The sequence below is a fragment of the Syzygium oleosum genome, unplaced genomic scaffold (genome assembly GCF_021117445.2).
Source record: "Syzygium oleosum isolate NSW1041296 unplaced genomic scaffold, Sole_v2.1 Sole_v2.08, whole genome shotgun sequence".
NCBI classification, from domain to species: domain Eukaryota; kingdom Viridiplantae; phylum Streptophyta; class Magnoliopsida; order Myrtales; family Myrtaceae; genus Syzygium; species Syzygium oleosum.
The window spans coordinates 2,586,067-2,604,041 of record NW_026607492.1 but is presented as its reverse complement, the minus strand read 5'-3'; the positions used below and the strand labels follow the sequence as shown (position 1 = coordinate 2,604,041).

Below are 17,975 nucleotides of genomic sequence, written 5' to 3'. Positions count from 1 at the left end.
CGTTTTTTTTAAAAAATGACGATTTTTTTTAGGTATTTTGTTGAAAATTGAAAAAAGAATCACAAAATATTTCCCGTCATTTAGAATGAATTCTTAACTACACATACACTATTCAGAAGTATGGGCACTAAGATCGCGGGTCTAGCCTCAATGGACCCTAACTTGGGCACCGACGACTCGAGCAAGGCCACTTGGGTCCCGAGCAAGAGAGCAGGTACTAATCTCGCGTCCATAGAAGCCGAAACCTAGAACCCAGTGACCGTGCACATCTCTTGGCGCCCTAGCCTAGTCCACAAAGGCCGAGCCCGAGCCCCTAGTGCTTGTGCTAGGATTTCCAACACCAGAGTCTTAGGGTACGTATGGTAACGTTTCTATTTCCGGGAACAATTTCTTTTCAGAAATAGTTTTTTCTATTTCTATTTCTTGGAAGAGTTTTTGAGCAAAATAATATGTTCGGTAACTGCACAAAATTTCTATTTCTAGAACAGAAATGTGTTTGGTAACTGCACAAAATTTATATTCCGGAATAGAAAAAGAACAAATGCGTTTAGTAATCGCAAAAATTTCTATTCCCAATTTTTGCATTCAAATCTATATCTTTTATTTAACTATAAGTACAAGTTATAAGTGAAAAAATCAATAAGCATGATTTATTGGTTTGTCTAATCCTTTTTAGGGTTTAAAACCCCTTTTAATCCTTAAACTAAGGAATATTCAAAAATACCACTTGGGCACCTCAAAAATTTAAATTTCACTCAAAGTGGGTGACCATAGGTATTCTAAGCCATTATGTGAATTTTTTTATATTTTTTTGGGGTAAAATTTATTAAAATTTTTTACTTTCCCTAAATCTATTTCTTTTTATTTTTCCGAAATTTTTTATGAATTTTTTTAATTTTTTCAATTTCGAATTTTGCAAATATTTAAGGGTTTTCTGAGTTTTTCTGTTTTTTATGGATTTTCTGAGAATTTTTCTGATTTATATGAATTTTGGGAATTTTTTAATTTTCTAATTTTCCAATTTTTTATGGGATTTTTCTGAAAATTTTCTAATTTTTATGAATTTTCGGAATTTTTTAATTTATTCTAAGTCATTATGTGAATTTTTTATTTTTTTATTTTTTGGGGAAAAGTTTATTAAAACTTTTTACTTTCCCGAAATTTGTCTCTTTTTATTTTCTTGAAAGCTTTTTATGAATTTTTTTTAATTTTTTCAATTTCGGAATTTTGCTAATTTTTATGGGTTTTCTGAGTTTTTCTGATTTTTATGGATTTTCCTGAGAATTTTTCTGATTTTTATGAATTTTATGAATTTTTTAATTTTTTATAATTTAATTAATTTTTTATAATTTTTTATTATTTCCGCGAGAATGGACCTGACCGGTGCTTTGAGACAGGTTTGCGACGACGGAGGATGGAGGAGGAGCCGAGGTCGCGGCTGAGGACCTGACCTTTCTATTTCTATTTCTATTTCTAGGAACAAAGAAGTAGATTTTTCTACTTCTTATTCCCGCTCCAAATCTATTTTTACCACTTTTCTATTCCAGAAATAAAAATAAAATACGTTACCAAACGATTTCTGTTCTTTTTGTTGGAATGAAAAATAGAGAAACAGTAGTCGTACTAAACGCGCCCTTAGTCCACAAAGCCCGAGGGACCCCGTGACCTAGTCCACGGCATTCGAGCTCACGTCATCGACACTCGAGCCCCGCTGCACCAAGTCCTGTCCCGAGGACGTCGATGCCCATGCTTGAGTTCCCAACAACCCAACCAGAGCTCTCAGCGATTGGGCTCAGGTGGGGACCCAAGCACTGGCATCGAGGTCTTGGGTCCAGCCTCGATCGAAGGCTGGCGACCCGGGCACGGGCACCAGGGTCTCGTGCTTGGCCTCAATGGACTAGGGCGGCCTCGGTGGGCCTCTGTGCCATCACGCGAGAATCGCGCGAGCAAAGAGTCTCCCAATTGATAAAATCACTGCATTATCTGCTTCACTTCGTCGCTCCTTCCATGAAAGCAATGCTAGTTCCCCAGTGTCACCACCTCCACCGCGCGCCATTCCCGTTCCCGCCACAAACCCTAGCTCCTCCCCGTCCGCCATTCCCCGCACCTCCACTCTTCGGGAACCCTCGAGCTCCCACCAGCCTCCTCCCTCGACTCGCCGCCCCCCGGAACGAGGCCGTCCCTCAATCCGCCATCCAGCGCATCGCCGAGAAGCTCCGCAGCCTCGGCTTCAAGGAAGATGACGACGGCGGAGGCGGAGGCGGAGGCGATGATGGGTCGGTGCCGAAATCCCCGCCCGGCTCTGCCGGCGAGATCTTCGTCCCCTTGCCGAGGCGGCTGCCCAAGTACCGCGTCGGCCACACGATCGACACGAGCTGGAGCACGCCCGAGAACCCCGTCCCCGAGCCCGGCTCGGGCGGCTTCGTGGAGAGGTACGGCGAGCTGAGGCGGAAGGTGAGGAAGGAGAGGGAACTGGAGAGGGAGAGGAGGAGGAGGGAAGAGAAGGCGGCCGCGGCGCCCACGCTGGCGGAGCTGAGGCTGTCGGAGGAGGAGCTGAGGAGGTTGAGCGGGATTGGGGTGAAGTTGAAGAAGAGGTTGAAGATTGGGAAGGCGGGGATCACGGAGGGGATTGTGAATGGGATTCACGAGAGGTGGAGGAGGGAGGAGGTGGTTAAGATCGCGTGCGAGGACTTGTGTAGGATGAACATGAAGAGGACGCATGATCTTTTGGAGGTATGATTAGTTTTGGGTGTTCTTCTTTGTCGGAATTGTTGATTGGAATTGTTCTTGTGGCATAGTTGGGTAACCTGTTTGAGGCAATGAGCTTAGCTACATGGGTATTTAGTGTTGCAAGAGTAAGTCTCTTGATCAAATATAATTTCATAATGAAATGGAAAAGATTTGGGTGGCTATCTGCAGAGTAGAAATCGTGTTGTTTATCAATTGCGGTAGAGGGTCATCTTTGACAAGAGAATCGAACCAATCCAATAAACCGCTTGCCATTATGCCCTTCGTAAGCTTGCGAAACAGATGTTGGATTGTGCTTCTTTTAGAATGCGTTGGACATTTTGATCCAATCACAATATAAATTTCCACTTTAGTGCTGCATTTCTTCCTCCAGATTCAGCAGTCTGATAGTTTTTTACAACCTTGACATCTTCAGAGGAAAACTGGGGGTCTGGTAGTTTGGAGATCTGGCGGTAACATAGTTTTGTATAGAGGGGCTGATTACAAGTATCCTTACTTCCTGGCTGATGATAGCCTAGCAAGTGGCCCCAGCACGCCGATAGACGATGGACAAGAGAGCTGCCCACCTGGCAATGATGGGGTAGAAGCTGCTCGACTAAGTCCTGTGAATGAAGCTGGTCATCCGACGTTGATACATGGTGTGGGTTCTCCTGATAAAGTACGTTTCCAGTTGCCAGGTGAGCTAGAACTTGCTGAAGAAGCTGAGCAATTGTTAGATGGACTGGGTCCACGATTTGCAGATTGGTGGGGATATGAACCTCTACCTGTGGATGCGGATCTTCTGCCTGCTGTTGTTCCTGGCTACAGAAGGCCCTTCCGCCTCCTTCCTTATGGAGTCAACCCTAAACTGACAAATGATGAGATGACCATATTAAGGAGACTCAGTAGACCATTGCCATGCCAGTTTGCATTGGGTAAGCTTTTGATTTTGATCCAACAGCTGACGTGACTGTCTAGTATTCACCGGCTTGTTGTGCATTTGACAGGTAGAAATAGGAAGCTCCAAGGATTAGCTGCTTCCATCATTAAGTTGTGGGAAAAATGTGAGATTGCAAAGATTGCTGTGAAGAGAGGAGTACAAAACACAAATAGCGAGATGATGGCAGAAGAATTGAGGGTCAGACCTCCATAAACATATCTTATGGAATTTCACTTTTTTTTCCCTTCTAAGTGAAAGAATTAGGGTGCAGAGATCTCTTTTACCTTGATGAAGGAATATGAAGATACTTATTAGAGCAAATTTTATGCGCTTCTTTTTCCCCAATTAACTGATTTCATTTAGACTATCTCTAAGCTGTTGTTGGACTCATTCAATAGAAAGTATTCTTTCACTTGTCGAGTCCAAAAAGTAGTTGATATCTTATTAGTGCTCCATGTTAGCAGCTCTGGGGATTTCCCCTTGAAAATTTTTTGTTTGTTGCATCTGTTCCATGACCAGAGCGTGCATCTATTAACTCAAGATCTCTTATTCCAGCGGCTAACTGGAGGGATGCTGCTTTCTCGGGATAGGGAATTTATTGTCTTGTACAGAGGGAAGGATTACTTGCCTCCTGCTGTTTCATCTGCAATACAAGAGCGAAGGAAAGGTGGAATAGGAATGGAGAAAGGAGCTGAATTTCGACATGGATTGACCTTGTCTGCGTCTGGAGATGAAAATGCTGACATTGATAAGCAAAGAAGGATTCCTCCCTCTGAAGAAAAGAAGCCTGTTTCAGTTGAGGGAGTTATTAGGACGACTGGCATGAAGTTGTCCCTGGTATTTCCTTTTTAACTTCTGTGTGTGAGTCTGCAGTGACTTCAGTATCTGTCTGCCTAGAGGCTTATCATTTTCAACGATAGGCTTTAGAGAAGAAAGCCAAGGCGGAGAAACTTCTAGCTGAGCTTGAGAATGCTGAGATCCCTGAACAACCTGATGTGGATAAAGAGGGCATAACACAAGAAGAAAGGTACATGCTAAGGAAGGTTGGCTTGAGAATGAAGCCTTTCTTACTTTTGGGTGCGTTCTACAACTTGCCTCGTCTTGTCTTGTCTCTCTAGCATGTGGTTTTGCTCTCTCATGAGAATTAAAATTGTTCATCTTTTCTTTAATCTACACTTTAAATGGAATGGATTTCACATGCCATGACTTTTTTTGTGTCCAGGTAGACGGGGCGTTTATGCCGGGACAGTTGAAAACATGCATCTTCACTGGAAATATAGGGAACTTATTAAAATAATTTGCAAAGAGAAAACGATTGAATCTGTTCATCAAATAGCCCAGACCTTAGAGGCAGAAAGTGGTGGGATATTGGTAGCAGTAGAGAGAGTGAGTAAAGGATACGCCATCATTGTATATCGTGGAAAAAATTATGAACGACCAGCTTGTATAAGGCCACGCACACTTCTAAATAAAAAAGCAGCCATGAAACGTTCCTTAGAGGCTCAACGCCGCAAGGTAAAGCTAACATCTCTCTCTTTGCAATCATGTAAATGCCTGAAGTTGCAAAATATTATCCAGAGCCTCTTTATCTCCTTGGCTTGTTCTTCCGTTTTTTTACTGTCTTTTGAAATCATGTTATATATGAAAATCTTACTTATTTACTATTCTTGTTATGCAGTCTTTGAAACTTCATGTGTTGAAGCTTTCTGAAAATATAGATCAGCTGAAACATCAGTTGGTGGGTGATACTATTTCCCTTCTCTCAATCAGGTTAACAATATCGAGTTATAAGATAAGATGTTTTGTTTGCCAGGATAGAGACATGGAAAGGAGTGACGAGCATTCATTGGACGGATTGATTTCTCCACTGGTAAGCACATCAGTTTCTTTTTCCTTGTCATGTTGATAGTATATCGTTTGTCATACCACATTCATTTCTGTTGTATTCAGGTCACAGGGGAAATAACCCCTATGAAATCACTAGATTCTTCGAGCTCAGATGGTGCACTTGACCTAGCATGCAACTCTCTTCCTGGAGTTTCTGTTTCTCACAAGGAGCATGTTGAGGTACTTTTTGCACCCATAAATTGCTTGAAAGTGTCTGCTTCTTTTTTATGTCATGCAATGTTACTATGTTACCTTCTGAGATTAGAGTTGAAATGTGTAACGAATGAAAGTAAACCCTTTGATTAGATTCTGCTGTTCTAGTGTTGCTGGTATTACTGGTCTGGGGTCATAGGACCTAGAATTGAATCTTGGAACTCCATCCATCTAATGTATGGATTCCTGATAACTGAAGAAACCATTTAAAATGCAAGGATACTTATGCTTTGTTTGGAAGATTTTTTTTCTTGGGGCGACAAAGGTGGGGGTTACACAATGTCGAGGAGAATTTGAAATTTCTCTCACAAAAATTGTAAAATTTGGTCCCGACTTTTTACCTTGCCTCTCATTTTCTCCCCTTCCCCATCTTCGAAACAAAGTTTAAAAGCCAAATAACGCAGACTTCTGTTTTGAAATTTACATTCTTAAAAGTTGTGTCAGGCTGTTATTCACCATAATTATGGTGTTTTTGGATGTTCCTCTGAACTGTCAGAAAATGAATAGTGATCTGCATCAGAAAATAGAAAAGCAGCATGTTTAACTTCTTTGCCCTTTCAGTTTGATAGTCTATTTTCTATCTTAATGGGCCACGTTAATATCAAGCTTCAAGTCTGATAGAAGCAATCGTGTGATGAAATCTGGTGAACTTGTAGGAAATAATATGGGTCAAGATGGATTCGGGATGTGTTTTGCACAATGAAGGCCTTTATCGGCCTCCTTTTTTGTTGAGGAAATTGCAGTCAACCTTTGTGTCATCATAATCTTGTAACAAAACACAACGAGAAGTTAGTTTGTTAACTTTAGTGGATCTCATTGTTGAGGGGATACTTATAGAGATGCCATGTGAAAATTTTGTGTCAGGCTAGAGATAATCAAGGAAATGATTCAACTTCCGTGAGCACTAGCAACGGGGCGGATGCTTCATTGCTCGAAATACCATCTAGACAGGAGGATGAGCTGACTGGATTCTCAGTAAACAATGGATATGGGGATTCTGGGAATATCAAACCTGAGATGTTGGATAGATCAGCAAATGGAGATTCTCTGCGGAGTGTTTCTATGCAAAGATACAATGAAGGTGACTCAGGGACCAGCGAAAAGTTAATGGTTAACTTTTGCAATGTTTGTCTATTCTTACCTCATCTGTTTACTTGCTGATCTGATATAGGCCGTGGATCTCAGTCAAAGCAAAGAATACCTATCCATGTTGATTCTGAGCATTATGTCTCCGATACTGAGACAGTGGAATTATCCAAGACATCTGTTCAAATGGGTGATAGTATACCAGAAACATCAGTTGAGATGCCTACGAGTCAGATAAATCTTTCCAACAAGGAGAGGCTTCTTCTACGTAAGCAAGCCCTCAGGATGAGAAAACGTCCAGTGCTGGCAGTAGGTATAATACTTGGCATTCTTGTAGAAATTTAACTAAATGGTTTTCATGTCGGGTATGTTTCTATTGCAGTTGTTATCATCTTACATCTTGATAATCAAGTTAAGAAAGTGTGTTACTTCTGCTTTTAAGTATTTTACTACTTGTCCTTCTAGCTTCCCAACTGTTTGGAAGCGTGGTTCTTTCTGATGGTTATATGCACAGCACATGGTGTGTCACATGCATGTAATATAAAAACAAACAATTAAGGAGTTTTTGTATTTTAGGATGTATAGTTGTAATTTCTTTCAAATTAGGCAACAGCTGATAGTATTTAGCTCCATGTTGTCAAACCTGATGGAGTGTCTTCTTTTTTCTGTTTCCCGAATTTGTTTAGTATCTAACATTGCTGTCATTTTTTAGGGAGAAGCAACATTGTGAGCGGCGTAGCCAAAACAATTAAGACACATTTTCAGAAGCACCCTCTTGCTATAGTTAATGTAAAGGGCAGAGCTAAAGGGACATCAATCCAGGAGCTGGTTTTCAAGCTGGAGGTCTGCGGAGCAAATACTTTTTTTTTTTTTGGCAATCTGCAGAGCAAGCCCTTTGATCTCCCTTTTTGTCTGATCTTAGACTTAGCTTATAATCAAGTCACTCACTCCCTATTGCTTTCATGTGTTATTACAGCAAGCAACAGGCGCCGTTCTCGTCTCTCAGGAGCCAAATAAGGTCATACTTTATCGTGGTTGGGGGGCAGATGTGGAATCGAGCTTTTCTCACGACAAAGGGAGGGAGGCAAGTAAATTTTCGGAGAAGTCAGGACAAGCTCACCCTCTTGTGTCCCCTGAGCTTATGGCAGCCATTCAACTTGAATGTGGATTGCTGTCCAACCACGAGGAAAGGGCAACTCTGTAGAGTGAAACTTATGTTGAAGGCATTTCCATTGTCTATTATGTCCGATCAATGGCATTTTACAGCGAATTAGCCGAGAGTTGGCTCATCCTCCATCAGGTAGCAGAGCTGAAATTTTGGGGAATCGGATGGATCTTCAAGAAAATCTTATTTAGTGATTCAATCTGTGGGAATTTACCAACTAGGTATATCGTGCAAATTGATGATCCCTAGGTGCAGTCACATTGCTAATGCATGTTTGCTGACCTTAACCATGCGCGATTTATCGCACCGTTCTACACTTCCCTCTGATAGAAAGGTTGACCGAGTGAGTGCCCAAATGCCAGAATCACACAAGTTACTGAGGTTTTCTTGGTCTTCCATCTACATGTGATTGCTCCAAATTTCCAAGCCAAGCTAAGAGAAGCAAATGATCCAACTGTCTGTTTCGCTGCTTATGTTGGTGATGGCAAGTATCAAGCAGGGTCAAGCTGGTTCTGGTTTTGCTTCGCATGTGAACGTAAGCAGGGCGATTTAGTTGCTAATGTAGTTTATTTTTACTATTTGTATACCATTTGGTAACTACTCGGTCGTTCCTCTCTACCCTTTTACTTGTAAATGAAAAAAAGCATTGTTCGTAATATCACTAGTCAATCGCCATCGAGTTTGCAACTCTCTCTCTCTCTCTCTCTCTCTCTCTCTCTCTCTCTCTCTCTCTCTCTCTCTCTCTAAGAAAATAGGATCGTTCATGATGTCTTAAATGCTTACTCAATTACATTCCATTATTCCTTGCATTTCTTCTCCATCCTTATGAAATCTGTCTTTATCAAGAATCAAAATACGTTCGAGTTTGGGAGCGCTGCCTGCAACCATAATATTCAGGGTGGTCAATATCACATAAAACTCTAAACTGATACAATTGTAACAAATTTATCTTAAATTAATTTTTTTACCACAAAAAATCACAAATAGGTACAATTGTTATAAATTTATCCTTCGTTAGTTTCCGTTAAATTGGATTAATACCACGAAAAATCACAAAACGATACACCTTTAACAAACGGAGGTAAAACCCCAAATTAGTAAACCCGTCAATTGCCACATGTCATTCAACTCGGCAATCTAACGGTAAAATTTAACGGGGATTAACATAGGGTAAATTAGTCACGGGTGTACTGGTTTGACTTTTTTGTGGTTAAAAAATTAGTTTGGGGTAAATTTGTTACATATGTACCAATTTGAGATTTTGCATAATATTAGCCATAATATTAACTTGAGCACTTTGATGTATAAAGACGTAAAATATTTTTCGAGATAATACACGTAGTTTACATTAGAATTTTAGGCTGCGAATGATAACCATTCTGTTTCTTTGTATTTCTATTTTTCTGTTCTTGGGAATAGATTTAGAACAGAAATATCTTTGGTAACGTAATTTCACTATTTCTAGAACAAATTTTGATTTCAAAAATAAGTTTGGAACAGGAATGAGAAGTAAAAATTTTTAACTTTTCTATTTTTGGAACAAAAATGAGAAATAAAAATTTTTCTCATCGCTTTTTCTCGCTACTGGTCGGTTGCCCACTTGCTTGCTGCCGCTCACTTGCCATCCGCCGGCCGCCATGGGCCACCTCCTACCACTGGCTGCCGACTCCCGCCACTACCCTCCTCTCATCACCACCTCCCTCCCGTCGTCGCCCACCTACCGTTCGCCACCTCCCGCCATCCGTCGGCCGTCATCCCTCACTGTCAACTGCCATGGGCCGTCATTGCTGGCCGCCTCCCGCCGCTGCCCACTTGCTGTTCGTTGCCTCCCGCCATCCGTCGGCTGTCGTCCCCCGCCGCGACCGCCGTGGGCAACCGCCCATCTCCCGCCGCCGTCCCATGCTGTTCGTTGCCTCCCGCCATCTGCTTGCCATTGTCTCCTGTCGCCGACCGCCATGGGCCGCCTCCCACCGCCGCCCCCTATCGTTCGCTGCCTCCTACCATCCGCTGGCCATTTTCCCCCGCCACCGATAGCCGTGGGCCGCTGCCGCCCTTCTCCTGCCGCCGCCCTTCTCCTGCCACTGCCCACCTCCCGTCGCCGCTCGCCTGTCATTCACTACCTCCAGCCATCCGCCGGCCGTCGTCCACCGCTGCCGACCGCCGTGGGCTACCGCTCGCCCCCCTCCCACTACCGGCCACCACCTCCTGCCGCCGCCCTCCTGCCGCCACGCTCCTCTCACCACCGCCCGCCTCCCGCCATCGATCGTCGCTTGCCTCTCGTCATTGTCGACGCTGACCACCTCTTGCCACCGTCCTCCGCATTGGCCGCGCCACCGTCCGCCGCCACTTCCCGTCGTCCACCGCCCACCAGCCAGTCGCCCAAGAGAGAAATTTTATGCCGTTATCAAATAGATTTTTGTTTTGGGAACATAAATTTTGTATCGTTATCAAACGCGTATTTTTGTTTAGAAACTCATATATGGAATAGAAATGGAAAATTCTATTTTTGGCAAGAAATTAATTTCTGAAACAGAATGGTTGTCATTCGCCTCCTTAATGTCTAGAACCAGAACATGCGATTTATCCTAACTCCTACAAAGAATTTATTAAAGATAATATAATCTTCCTAATCTTGGTATATATTGATTATAGATATGCAATTTTGTATCTGGAAACCCATCCTTTCATTTCTTGGAACCTCTCCAAACGCTGCAAAGTTTTGTTTCATGGTGGTAGGAAAATCCTATGCCTTTTTCGATCGGATAAATATGTTTTTTTTTCATCACGCAACGCGTTTTTTTTAGCATTGAATATTGGAAATGCGAACAACCAAAATAATATTATAATCAGGTACAACAATAGCTCAACAAATATAAACAATATGTGATGACTTAAATGAGTTTTTAATAGAGAATGCGATAGGTATAAAACCGGAATAATGACTTTTTTTCTTTTTTTTTTTGGTCGAAGAATAACGACTTTGTACAGTGATGACTTTGTACAGTTACGTGATGACTTAGATGAGTTTTTAATGACTTTGTACAGTGTGCTTGAAGCATGGTTTGACATCTTGGTTTGACAGGAGTTATCATATGTTACAAAAGCTACGAATTAATCTAAAATGCAAAGCTTTATCAGTCAAACAACGCTGCGAGCTTGAAATTTCGATGGAAACTTGCGTCGCGACAGAACGAACTTCTAGATTATAACCCTAGTTGAATATAAATTCACAGACATGCTTAAGCAACACCAAAAGATAACGAACCCAAAACATGTCAAAGTTGCGAAAGATTCATATGGTATCAGATGTTCTGTTCGAGCTTATTTATGTGGCATGATCGGTTCGTATTTTCATGCATGAAAATACGATATTATGTCATAACAAGGATAATTATGTTAGAAATGTAGAACAAAACACTGAAACCTGTTCATCCTTGCAAGAAGTATGTATGACCACAAATGAGAAATTTCATAACCTTGAGGAAATTATCTAGTACCGCAGGAAAGCCATGAATTTTAGCAAATGAGATTAGTCTGTAAAAGTCAAAAAATGAGGGAGGAAAAGGGGGGAGGAAGCAAAAACCAAAAAGAAAAGGAGCAAAAATATCTTATCACACGCATGCTGATCCAGCCGCTTTTGCTTCTTTTGTCACACGTTCGCAACCTGCAAGAACACTCTCACTGATCTGAACACTCTCTCTCTCTCTCTCCCTCTCTCTCCAGGGAGAGAGAGGGAGGAGGCACAAAGAACGAAGCGTGAATGTTTGCATCATCCTCACTTTCAACGCCCCGGAAAGGGAGAAAGAAAGAGAGAAACTCGAAAAGAGGAGCAATCATCATCATGATGCCCACGAGCACGACCTGCATAACTTTCTCCGTCGCCATGATTGCTCCCACCCTTCCTTTATTCTCTTCAACCATTGCCCACTGCCCGCATCACCATCATCATTGCCTTCCAACGAAACACAGCTCCAACCAGCCACAAGAACGAGTGTAGGGATCATGAGCTGAAGACAAAAGCATCCTCCTCGATCAAGCCTCTCGCGTGATATATGAGTGAATCTCTCTCTCTCTCTGTGAAGCTTTCTGATCTTCTTGTTCTTGGGTTTGTTTTTCTCCTCCTTCTTCTCTTTGGGGAATCAAGCATCTTGGTCCGATGATTTGCTAGATCCAGAAAAATTCTGCTCAGCGTTTGTTGTGCTGTGGGTTTTATTCATTATCAGCTCTATGTGTGCTTTTACTTTGTTTTCCTGTATGAGTGAGCTATTCACTGTCTTTATTACCAGGTTACAAGCACAGACATGCATCTGTACCCCTGTCTAGTACTACATATCTTGATTAGGGTTTCTGATTTGTGGGGTTTGCTTATAGATCTGTAAGAATGCTTCTCTAGTAAAAACAACTACATCTTGTTTCTCCTTTCTTTCATAGATACATTCCTATGTTGTCAGATCTTGTGAAACACTGTTTTTCTTTTACTTGATGAGCAGTTCTTTCTATCATCTGTGTCCTCTGATAATGAACAAACCTGGGTTTTTGCCAAATTATCTAGTGATCATGACTGATGATGATTCATTTCTCAGTCAGAAAAATAAGGAAAAAAAAACCCTAATTACACGATCTGGAATGGAGGAGGGTTCGGATTCATGTCGCGGTGGCTGTTGGTCTTTTTTCTTGGTGCTGCTCATTCATCATTGTTTTCACACATGACCTGCTTTTCTGCTTTTACTGAATCTGCTGTTATAATTTCTTCTGCAAAAGTATGGTTTAGATATAATATATTGTTCACCTATATAGCCTCGGTAGAAGGATGATGAAGCAGAACCTACTTCTCCCTCTTCTAATTGATATGGTAGAGATTATTGCCCCCAATCAAGTATTGCAAGACAGTTCCTGAGACTAACAGAACAAGAGTTTCAAAATGGCTTTCTATAAGGGTAAATTCAAAAAAGTCAAGACCCAAAACTTCATGATTAGTTTCTTCTTGTTTGATGATTAAGGAAGGAAAAAGTGTTTTCCTGCTTACCAGAAAGCTAAGTCATTTTCTCCTGCTTTAAATTTGTATATTTTCAATTCACAGAAAATGCTTTTCGTAGATTGATTAGTTCTTCGTCGTCAAAACACTGGAAAGTCGAAAAATTGGAAACACTTTCCTTTCAAACAAACGAACCCTAGTACGATTTCTTCCCTTTATTATTTGTCTTATGAATTGTCCAATCTTTTGTATTTTACAAGACCTAATTAATGATTTACTAATATATCACGTTAATACGTCACGTCTATCTTGTTAGTCGTCCTCCACCTTCAATTGTTTTCAATGAACCCCATCATCTCATGCTAGAGGAATCGTGTGTCTTTTACACGATTTATGAAAGCTCTTTGTCAATTTCGGGTCTTTTCATGATATGTGTAACGTATCAGCACAATCTTATGGCCTTTTGGAAGAAAAAAGAATTGATTGGGGTAAAGCCCAAAAAAGTCTTGAGACAGCAAACCCCACCATTCCGCCTCCCATCACGGCGGATTTGGATTTGGATTTGACAAGTTAATCGCAATTACATGCACAAAACAACAACGTTGTATTGTTTCGTTAGGATCGTTCTCGAAAAAGCAATTTGCAATCGAAAGCTCAGTCTGTTTTGTCTTAATCGATGTCGGACGTGCAGAATCTTTCTTGAGAATTCCACGCATCTGTGTGCGTTTCGAATTTGAGTTATGATTATGCAAATATCATATGAATAATGATCGACACGAAATAATACGAGTACGATGACGCGACATGAATTGCCGGAGCGCACCGGGCTCGGCTCGGGCCTCGAATGAGGACGAACATACACAGAGATTTTGTACAGGGCCGGCGAGAGGACCGTCGATGTCGGGCCGAAAAGCCCAGATCGATGTGAACCATGAAATCTCGAAGCTTAATACAAAAAAAAAAAAAAATTGAAGAAAAAGAAGAAGAAAATTTAGAAAAATTCGATCAGCAGGATTTGATGGTCGGAGTGCTCGGCGGCGACGATGATCCCCGCTCCTTCTTCCCGCACTCCTTCGCGCCCCCGCCCCTCGAGGCCATCGCCGCCATGAACTTCTCGTTCCACCGCCCTCCCCCCGCCGCCGCCGCCGCCGCCCGCGCCCCGCAGGCGTGGTCGGCCGGGAACCGGTGCCTGAGGCACACCCTGAGCCCGCACGCCTTGCACGTGCTGGCGTTGGAGAACGTCAGCACCTCCCTGCACCGGCGGACGGGGCAACCGGGCTTCTTCTCCTTCCTCCCCGGGTCGCAGCCCCCGGAGCCCGCGTGCCGCTCCAGGACCGCCCCCTCGTCCTCCCCGGTGGCCTCGATCGACGCCGAGCAGGCCTCGCAGACGACGACGCGGCGGCTCCGGCGGTCCGATTCCGGGCACTCGTGGGACCTGTACGACCTGTGCTCCGCGCAAAACACCTGCCACGTGAATCGGTCCAAAACCCAGCGTCAATCCCCCAATTCAACATCGACAAAAGAAAAGAAAAAAAGACGAAATCTTTTGGCGATCGGGAGAAGGCGGGGACGGGAAATGTGACCTTGCGGCAGCCATCGCAGGTGAAGGGGAGGAAATCGAGGAGGTGGCAATCCGGGTTCTGGCAATGCATCCCCAGATCGGGAAAAGCCTCCGTCCCTCCTCCCATCTCTCTTGCTCCCGGACAAATTGGGTCTTCGGGCCTGATCGGAAACTGCTGAATTTCGAAGGGTTGGATTCGGATTCGGATTCGGAATCGGAATCGGAGTTGGAGATGGAGAGGATTGCTCCGGGTTTGGGTCGAGTATTTGAAGGGAAGGGAGGTGGTGGTGGTGGTGGTGGTGGGTCGGTCGGAGCTGGCTTGGGGCGGAAGGCAAAGAAGGAAGCGAAGACGCTCTTGACTTGCGCCGCGGGAAATCTCCTCCGCTTCTTCTCTTCGCCCTTCCCGCCCTTCGGCTCTTCCTCCGGATGTTTCCAGACCCTACGCGTGGAGGCTCTTCGCGAAACGTCACGCTTGATCTCGCACCGCCCAATCAATCTGCCACGTCAACCGTCGTTGGTCTCCTCTGACAAAAAAAAAAAAACCCAGCTGTTCGTACCGATTCCCTATGCGGTTTCGTCAGACGATTTTTTTTTTAAATCAAAATATTATCGTTTTTATTTCACTGAAGTTACTTGTGCCTTTTGTCGACATCGTTCGCTCTCGAGCATTTATATAGGCAGATTTTATCGATAGAACTTTGATGAAAGATAAACGTATTAAACATATACAACTTTGAGATTGTTGGTATTATAATAAAAAGTTTAGAGTAAATGTGTTGTATAAAAATTAATATTCGATTTAATCACGTGGGTACAACTTTATAATATCATTCGAGCTGAAATTCCCTGACAAAAGAAAGGGGGGAAAAAGAAGAGGCAAAAAGACAAAAGGCGGAGGAAAAGAGCGGCTTTCATCATGTTAGGCCCAGTACGGAATCCAATACTCCGCTCCACTGTTCAGGAATGAAAAAGGGGAGCCTCACTTGCAAAAATACGTAGGTCTACGGACGATATACGATCTCGTATACGTGAATGATTTGGCTTGTTACGATGGGTATAGTTCATACATGTCTCGTCTAGTTGAAGAATAAATATTATTTGCCTCGATCCAACGATAAATCGACAATTCTTATATTTGAATGATCGTGATGCATAACTAAGATAACAATCATTGTTTATATATTACCAATTAGTAGAGGACGCATCTGATGTTCCGCGTACTGAAAAAAAAGGTATCCGGTTTGGTGTTGGGAACTCTAGCAAATAGTATTGGCAAGTTTTCAAATAACGTCGGTAATAAAAGAGAGAGCAGCAATTTGCTAAACCCATCGTTCGTTAGTAACTTGCCTACAAGCTTCGCGATGGACCAACATTTATTCATACTTCAAAATTACCAACTATTTTAATAAATGTACCGACATTTTATTTTTATTACTTACCGAGTCGTGAGAGTTATTTACTTTTGCTAGAAACTAGCAATCTTAATTTGTCTGGTGTAATAGCATTCGTCAAGTTTTGATACCAACTAGTTTCGGTCACTTACCAACATCTTATCTTGCTTGGTTTTGAAAAGTACCGACGTTTGTTTATACTCCCAAAATTATCAACTATTTTAATAATGTGGCAACATTTATGCATTCAGCTTACCAATGCTTTTGAAGTTATTAAATTTTATTCGAAATTACCAACTATAATTTGATTGGTGTACCGATATTCCCCATATTAAGTATTTGTACTTACGAAAATCCGTTCGTAAGTTATTAACACGTGGCCGGATCAAAAAGTTGCCGATCCCCTCTTTGTTACCAACCCACTATTTGACTGTTACCAACAAACTCCTCGGTGTTTCTCCATGGAATTGAGTTCCGAATTTTTCCATACAGATTTCTATCGACGCGTTTCTGTAAATGATCACAGCTATCCCTTTTCGACATGAAACTTGGATGGGTGGAGCTCACAAAGCGTGTGTACGATTCGACTCGACCCAAGTAGTGCTTGAGCCTCGAAGCTTAATTTGGTCAAATCCCTAAGAAAAAAGCTTCGTTTCAAATCACAATTGATCTATCTATCTATTCTACCGAGTTTCGGGACGCCCACCACAATGGGTGGGGAAAGTGGAAAAGCCAAACAGTTCATTGCACAAAAAGTCAGTGTTACAAAGCGTATGATGGGAAACAAATAGCAAGAACATGCCCATTTGTAAAGCTGGGGAAGCAATAAAAGATGGCCATGCACATAAACAAACAATTATATTAAAATAATAATAATAATAATTAAATGAAAAATATATAATTAAGCCAAGATTTCTAGGAGGAAAAAATAAAAAATCCAAATTATTGAATGCCACCAAAAAATCAAGACCTTTTCCCGAATATGCTATTGCCTTTTCAACTTCAAATTAGAAAAAAAAAACAGAGGTATATGGCTTAAAGCTAAAGGGTCCTGATTCTCAACATGGGTCTAATTGATTTGAAAAGTCTTTGATAATAATGTGCGACCCATCATGCAAGATTTCTCTTTTTTTCTTAAGGCCTTTTTGACTCTTAGTTCATAGATGGTTTTGTTTATTAATCAGGATTAGTAATTTCAAAGGGAATCATCCGAATAAGTCAAGACATCTAGAGACCACAAGCACCACGAGCCTACCAAAAGTGAAGGAAAAAAAATCTTAGTTGAAGCTAAATTAATCACCAAGTAAGTATAGTAGTAAAATTTTAATTATAAGGACCATGGCCACATCACGGCGATAACCCGTTTTTCTTTTTTTTCCGAACAGCGTGCGGCGATACTAGTTATGCTCTACGGTGCAAATACGATGGAAATACTCATCGGCGCGCCCTGGGAATAAGTAAAAGAGAAATTTGTCCATTCAAATACTTAGGTCTCACCCCCAAAAAAATGGAGGAATTCTTGGGATCTAAATGTACGTGCCTGTGCTTTGGTTGGTCAAAGAACAAGCGACCTTTTTCCTGAATTCAAGATATGGAAAAAGGGTGAGTTCACAGTTTCAGCCAACCCCCAAATCTCCCAAAAGAAATATTAAAAAAACAAAAAATTCAGGGTTCGCTAGTAGAAGGCATTACACGAGAGGGAATCACTTTTTGGGAAAATGGGGAAAAAGAAAAGAAAAGGAAGAAATTGTCCAGCCTAGAACACCCAAAAGGCCAATATGAACACCAAAGGGTGCTTCAATTCAAACCCTTAGCAATTACGTAAGCCATTGGGCAAAAATAATGGAACTTTTAAGTGGTATTCTTAACGACTTAGCTGTCTCCCTCCATCTAAAGTAGCTACACCCATTACACAATCCATTAAAAAAAAAAACATTAATGTCAAAGCGAAGAAAAGAAGCAAAATCAACTTTTACTCCTCTTTTTTCTTTCAACCCTTTTGGCTCTAGCAATCAGCAAGGGCCTGAGAA

The 17,975-nt window shown here is 42.0% G+C and overlaps 3 protein-coding genes across 5 annotated transcripts; 2 read left to right on the top strand and 1 right to left on the bottom strand.

Moving 5' to 3' along the window:
• The first annotated feature begins 1,985 nt into the window (after positions 1-1,985).
• On the top strand, positions 1,986-8,693 carry LOC115688285 (CRM-domain containing factor CFM2, chloroplastic). 3 transcript variants are annotated; one of them, XM_030614072.2, is made up of 13 exons: positions 1,986-2,733; positions 3,164-3,662; positions 3,735-3,865; positions 4,223-4,504; positions 4,588-4,744; positions 4,890-5,182; positions 5,346-5,405; positions 5,481-5,537; positions 5,618-5,734; positions 6,632-6,848; positions 6,939-7,166; positions 7,566-7,696; positions 7,830-8,693. In XM_030614072.2, the coding sequence occupies exons 1-13, from the start codon at positions 2,008-2,010 to the stop codon at positions 8,055-8,057; spliced, it is 3,126 nt and encodes a 1,041-aa protein (XP_030469932.2). In that variant the 5' UTR covers positions 1,986-2,007; the 3' UTR covers positions 8,058-8,693. The 3 variants fall into 3 exon arrangements, with proteins under 3 accessions (XP_030469932.2, XP_056169887.1, XP_056169888.1); XM_056313912.1 differs by having other exon boundaries at positions 4,187-4,504; XM_056313913.1 differs by having other exon boundaries at positions 4,187-4,504; positions 7,566-7,739; positions 7,830-8,009.
• Positions 8,694-9,655: 962 nt separating this feature from the next.
• LOC130138781 (extensin-1-like) lies at positions 9,656-11,097 on the top strand. Its single transcript, XM_056313891.1, has 2 exons — positions 9,656-10,353; positions 11,064-11,097. Exons 1-2 carry the CDS (start codon positions 9,656-9,658, stop codon positions 11,095-11,097), a joined length of 732 nt encoding a protein of 243 aa, XP_056169866.1.
• Positions 11,098-13,655: 2,558 nt separating this feature from the next.
• Positions 13,656-14,926, bottom strand: LOC115688290 (zinc finger AN1 domain-containing stress-associated protein 12). Its single transcript, XM_030614083.2, has 2 exons — positions 14,577-14,926; positions 13,656-14,457 (listed from the first exon to the last, which is right to left on the bottom strand). Exons 1-2 carry the CDS (start codon positions 14,679-14,681, stop codon positions 13,999-14,001), a joined length of 564 nt encoding a protein of 187 aa, XP_030469943.1. The 5' UTR covers positions 14,682-14,926; the 3' UTR covers positions 13,656-13,998.
• Positions 14,927-17,975: the final 3,049 nt, after the last annotated feature.

Coding starts and splice junctions, on each gene's coding strand:
- LOC115688285 (XM_056313912.1), top strand. CDS start 2,008: ATGAAAGCAATGCTAGTTCCCCAGTGTCACCACCTCCACCGCGCGCCA. Junction 2,734..3,163: donor GGACGCATGATCTTTTGGAG/GTATGATTAGTT, acceptor TGACATCTTCAG/AGGAAAACTGGGGGTCTGGT. Junction 5,406..5,480: donor ATCAGCTGAAACATCAGTTG/GTGGGTGATACT, acceptor TTTGTTTGCCAG/GATAGAGACATGGAAAGGAG.
- LOC130138781 (XM_056313891.1), top strand. CDS start 9,656: ATGGGCCACCTCCTACCACTGGCTGCCGACTCCCGCCACTACCCTCCT. Junction 10,354..11,063: donor TCCGCATTGGCCGCGCCACC/GTCCGCCGCCAC, acceptor GACTTTGTACAG/TGTGCTTGAAGCATGGTTTG.
- LOC115688290 (XM_030614083.2), bottom strand. CDS start 14,681: ATGGGAGGAGGGACGGAGGCTTTTCCCGATCTGGGGATGCATTGCCAG. Junction 14,458..14,576: donor CCTGCGATGGCTGCCGCAAG/GTCACATTTCCC, acceptor TTCACGTGGCAG/GTGTTTTGCGCGGAGCACAG.